Source organism: Vombatus ursinus, unplaced genomic scaffold, assembly GCF_900497805.2.
Source record: "Vombatus ursinus unplaced genomic scaffold, bare-nosed wombat genome assembly UNPS02014875.1, whole genome shotgun sequence".
Taxonomy (NCBI): Eukaryota; Metazoa; Chordata; class Mammalia; order Diprotodontia; family Vombatidae; genus Vombatus; species Vombatus ursinus.
In genome coordinates, this window is record NW_020954653.1 from 1 (window position 1) to 5,223 (window position 5,223).

General features: G+C 58.2%; 1 protein-coding gene across 3 annotated transcripts in view; it reads right to left on the bottom strand.

Annotated features, from left to right (window-relative positions):
- Positions 1-6: 6 nt before the first annotated feature.
- Positions 7-5,223, bottom strand: part of MBD1 (methyl-CpG binding domain protein 1) — a 5,950-nt gene continuing 733 nt past the window's right edge. Inside the window, exons 1-9 of one of the 3 annotated variants that reach the window (XM_027842548.1) lie at positions 4,705-5,171; positions 3,162-3,324; positions 2,453-2,567; positions 2,244-2,362; positions 1,962-2,044; positions 1,810-1,850; positions 1,555-1,689; positions 1,326-1,454; positions 7-950 (exon numbers count right to left, since the gene is read on the bottom strand). In XM_027842548.1, the coding sequence (XP_027698349.1) occupies positions 801-950; positions 1,326-1,454; positions 1,555-1,689; positions 1,810-1,850; positions 1,962-2,044; positions 2,244-2,362; positions 2,453-2,567; positions 3,162-3,271 (882 nt within the window). In that variant the 5' untranslated portion in view covers positions 3,272-3,324; positions 4,705-5,171 and the 3' untranslated portion in view covers positions 7-800. Of the gene's footprint in view, positions 951-1,325; positions 1,455-1,554; positions 1,690-1,809; positions 1,851-1,961; positions 2,045-2,243; positions 2,363-2,452; positions 2,568-3,161; positions 3,325-4,122; positions 5,172-5,223 lie in introns of those variants that run through there. The other 2 variants (XM_027842547.1, XM_027842546.1) reach the window with 2 other exon arrangements.

Below are 5,223 nucleotides of genomic sequence, written 5' to 3' on the forward strand. Positions count from 1 at the left end.
CAGGCAGGCAGGCAGGCAGGCAGGCAGGCAGGCAGGCAGGCAGGCAGGCAGACAGACAGACCTGGATTAGGATAAGATGGAGCTATAAGCTCAGTAGGGTGGCCCAGACCCAGGGGTGGGTAGGAAAAAGGAAGCAGCTGAGTCACACTGACTGGCAAGGTCCTGTCCCCACATGCACCATGCATACCCTCACCCTGAGGCCCCACTCACTGTCACTGTGGGGGGCCTTGTCAGACACCGAATCTGGCTCCTGGGTAGCTTTGAAGGTGGCCTGTCCTGAGCAGGGGAGGATAGGGCCCAAGGGGATTGATGGAAAAAACAGAGAGCAAGGGCAGAGACTGAGCCTGTGGAGGAACAGGACCCCCAAAGCTCCATGCATTTCTGGGTGACATTGGAAAAGAGAAGAGGGACCTGGTGAGGCCCTAGGCACAGCGCTGGGGAGTGACAGCAGGGTAGGGAGAATGAGAGAGCACCCAGGAGGGAGGAGAGAACAAGTGGAGAAAGAAACTGGGGGGGGGCTGTGCCCCCCCCCACCCGCAGCGGAAGTTGTTGTCAGTGGGGAAGGCAGGGCAATGGGAGGGAAGCTGGAGAGTCCAGACCTCAGGGCCCCCCCCATCCCCCCTCCCAGGTTCCCGAGGTTCCAAGCCCTCAGTACCAAAGCAGGGCTCAAGATGCCCAACCCTTCTGCAACGAAGAAGCCCACAGAAGTCCCCAGGAAGCAGCCCTCACAGCAGAGGCAAGAAGGGAGGGAACTGAGGGGGAGGGGGGGGTCAACAACAAGAACCTGGCTCTCCCCACACTCATCCAACTGGCCACGCTGCTGTGCTCCCCACCTTAGCAGTGCCGGAAGGGCCGACGGCTCGAGCTGGAGGCGGTGGTACCAGGCCGCAGCGCCACCTGCCTGAGGGCTTCCTAGCGGCCAACCCTCGGGGTCTCTTCATTATCCGCTTCTGGGAGACAAGGAGACTGTCAGACACAGGGAAGTGCCTAGACACCTGGGGACCCCCGCCCGGACCACCGTCCTAGGGGCTGAACTGCAGAGGGAAGAGGTGGGAAGGGAGAACACTAGGCCAGTCTGATAGCTCCATGGCCTTAGCCTCAATGGGGCCATGTTGTGGGGAAGAAGTGGTAGACCCCTGGGCCTCAGTTTCCTCATCTGTAAAATGAGAGAGCTGGACATTTGCAACAAGAAAGAAAATCGATTTTTGTCACTGAAAAAGAAATGAATTACAAAGAAAGAGGGGAGGCCACCCAAGGTGCCCACTGCAGCTGCACGAGGTGCCAACTGGGCCCCTGAGGGCCCTGATCCCTTGCGGTTGGCTCACCTTCAGGCAGCGCCGCTGCAGGCATTTCCATTGCCTTTTGAGGCCCGGCTTCCCTCTGCGCTCACAAATCCGGCAGGTCCCACAATCCTCCTTGGTTTGACAGCCAGAACAGAGGCCACAGCTGAAGCTCTGGGGAGCAGGAGGCACTAAGTAGCACTGCGAGGGCCCGGCCCGGCCCGGCCCGGCCCGGCCCGGCCCAGCCCGGCCCGGCGCCAGGAGCCCCACTCACCTTATTAACGATCCTGAGGCAGCGGCGCTGGACACACTGACTCCGTGGGAGCTGGGGGAGCTGCACGACACAGGCAGAGCAGGCACCGCAGTCCTCAGTCACCCGGCAGGCTGCACAGTCGCCACAGCCCACGCGCTGCCAAGGAAACAGGAGACCCCACACCCTCAGTCACATCCCATGATCTCCATCCTGGCCCGTCAGCCCCCAGAGGGCAGGAACTGGCCCCGAGTGGGGAGTCTGACCAATAACAAGTACCTTGAACATTCTCTGCTCCCGGTTGAAGGCATTTCTCTGGGCTGGGGGAGGAAAGGAAGAGCCTGTCTGAATAGCCAAGAGCAACCCCTCCTCCTAACTCCAACCCCAATTCCTAAAGAGAAGTCACAGCCAGAGGCTTGGCCCAGACCCACCTCGGCAGCTTTTACACAGAGACCGGAGCCGCTGACGCCCGGCGCTGTCCCCTGAGATGTTGGCTCCACAGTTTTCGCACCATCTGAGAAAGAAGGGGAGCCTAGCCAGTAAAACCCCCAGGGCAAGTCATGGAGAGAGGGTGAGTTTAGAGGGCAAGGAGAACCCCAGTGCCTGATTCACTCAGGAATCTCATCCCTTCCCCTCCCAAGGGCACGGGGGGGGACACCCCACGTCAGCAGCCTCACAGACCAGGAGAAGCCCCCAACAGGCCTCCCACTCACATATCTAGAGGGCTCTGGCGGGCAGGCAGGGCGAGTCTGGGCTCCTGAGGCTGCTTCTCTTTGGGGGATGGTACCGCCTTCTTGGGCCAAGCTTGTGTCTTCTTCTTTTGAGGAGATGCCTGGGAGAACAACAGCAGGTCCCCCAAAGGGCCCTAAGCTTCCCAGGCAGTCTCCCTGGCCTCTTCCCTCACCCCAGCAGGAAAAGCTACCTTGGCAGGCAAATACTGGAGAACGCCCCGTTTGAAATCAAAGCAGCTGAGGTCACAGTCAGGCCCCAGAAAGCGGGTCAGCTCAACCTTACTCCGGATCCGCTCTCCAGTAGGGCTGCAGTGGGGAGACAGGGGGGGGGGGGGGCGCGATTCCCTGAATGTTCCTGGCCCAGGCAGGAGGGCTTACCAACCGCCACCCCTACTCCAAGGCCCCTCCCTTGGGTCCAATCTAGCGGAGCCCACAGCTTTCCTCTGCTCCTAAAAAAGAAAGGGTCTTACTTAAAGGCCTGGAGGCCTGGCTTCAGATCTGGCCTCACACACTTACTGGCTCTGTGGCCCTGAGCAAGTCACTTCCCCTCTGCCTCACTTTCCTCAGGTGTAACATGAGGATCACAATGGCACCTGCCTCCCAGGGCAGTTGTGAGGAGTCAATGAGAGAATATGTGTAAAGTGCTTGGCACAGGGCCTAGCATGCAGAAGGCACTTTAGAAATGTTGATTCCCTCCTCCCTTCCCCTTCCCATGACTACCTCAACCCAACTGAGAGGTTGGGGGTGGTGGTGGGGTAGAGGCTGCCAGGCCTAACCCAGTCATTCCAACCCACCCAGGGCGCCACTTGGGCATGGCACCAAAGCCAAGAAGCTCCAAGCTGTCAACCCCTTTTCCCACCTTCCCTGCAGTGCCCCATGAAGACCTTGGCTCCTGCCTACCTCTGATAATAGGTGTCTGAACGACCACAGGTGACCCCAGATTTTCGGAAGGATTCACGGCGCTTCCAGCCGGGGCCCAACACGGGGCAATCCAGCCAGTCCTCCGCCATGGAGGACCAGGGTCAGGGGAAGGGAGAGAGTGGTGGGCGCCAGAGGTGGCCGCCTGCAGAAGGGGGAGGGGAGGGATAGGTCAGTGTGTGCAGGGAGCCCAGGAAGGGCAGGCCAGCAGGCCAAGGATCCAGCTAAGAGGGGTAAGGGTTGTACCCGAGGCCTGCACTTAGGTATAAATTATACTCCAGGAATAGGCCTGCCCCATCCCCAAACCCTAAGGGCCTCAGTCTAGCCCTGCAGTAAAGACCAAGACCTTCCTAGGAGAAGGACCCAATGAATGAAAGGCGAAAGCACCTTGCCTCGATGCATTTAGTCCGAATTATATGAAAATGGGGAAACTGAGGCCAAAGGAGGGGAAGGGAGTAGCTCAAGGTTAAAGCAGTCCAAAAGCTGGATAAAACCCAGGTCTGACTGTCAGGCCCCAACAGCAATTCCCTTTTGAGATAGAGAATGAGAGGGGGCAGCTAGGTGGTGCAGATAGAGCACCAGCCCTGAAGTCAGGAGGAGCTGAGTTCAAATCCAGCCTCAGACCAAACACTTGACGTTTATTACCTGCGTGACCCTGAGCAAGTCACTTAACCCCAATTGCCTTAAAAAAAAGAAAAAAAAAGCCCTCCATAGAGATAGAGGATGAGGTAACTGTCCCAAGGGCACTCAATCCAGAAAAGAAAAGAAAACCTGGGGAAGAAAAGGTACCCTAAGATGGGGGCTGCTCCTCCTTGGAACCAGAGGTAAAATGGCTGCCTTGGAACAGAAAGAAAAAAGTGCCAGGATGGAAGGCTGATGGAGAGAGGAAAGGAGGTACCCACAGCCAGGGGCCCAAGAGGTCCTGGGTCCAGCCCCATCCCACCTGGGGACCAGCAGCCACGGATGCCGCTGCCTGTACACCTTGAGCTTAGCGGGCCCTGGCAGTCAGGAGCTTGTCAGGCAGGTCAGCTCAGGCTGGCACACCTGAAGGACCCAGCAAGCTCGGGCCTTCTGATCCTGGGTCATCCTCTGGGCCACCTAGGGAAAGGTCTCCTCCCCTCCTTCCTTGTCCTCAGATACCTCCTCCATGCCCTCATCCACAGCCAAAACCCTGCTCTGGAACTGGGCAGATAGGGGCCTACTGACTCTGGAACTCCTCATCCCAACCAGGCTCCATCAAATGGCCTCCCTGATGGAAGGCCTGTGGCTTCTCAGAACATCTGAGACCAAGCAAAGGCTGGTCAGGTGTGACTAGCCAAGAGTCCAGACCCCCAGGCCAAGCAGCAGCCAGGCCTTCTTCTTCCTTCTCAACCCCAGTGCTCTGCCCTCCCTGGTTCCAAGCAGAGGAAGAAAACAGTGGAAAGAGATCTCAGAGCATTGCACACAGAATTCAAGGTGTGACCCTTGAACCAGGAACCGGTTCTTGGCTCAACAGGGCCCAAATCCTCCCTCCCTTGCAACTTACTCCTCTTGCCACCAAGCCAAACATCCTGGTACCAGGCCGGCCAGAGGAAGCAAAGGAACTGAGGGCTGGCACAGGGTACCCTTCCTTCCCCCTCCTCCTGGAACTCATACCACACGCCCAACGAAGCTCCTTTCCTCCTCACCGTCCTATACAAGTCAGGGAGAAGGCACTCCTTTCATCTGGGCATCGAGTCCTACATTTAGAGCTAGCAGTCAAAGCCAACCCACTCTTTTACAGAAAAGGAAACTGAGGCCCCAAACGGTGTTGACTCTAGTCTGCTGCCATTTCAAGGGAGCCCCAACTATTGCCCAGCTTCGATTTCTCAGTTCTTTTTCCTCAGACGCAGATGAAAGCTGCCCCTTGGTGAATGGTGCCCATGGCTGCTAGGGAGGCAGAAGGGGGCTAAGCTACTACTTGAAGATGGCTGTCCTAGCCAACACCTGGGGGAGAGGGAGAGGGAAGGAGGAGGGGAAGGGGAGGAGGGAGGAGGGAGGAGGGAGGAGGGAGGAGGGAGGGGGG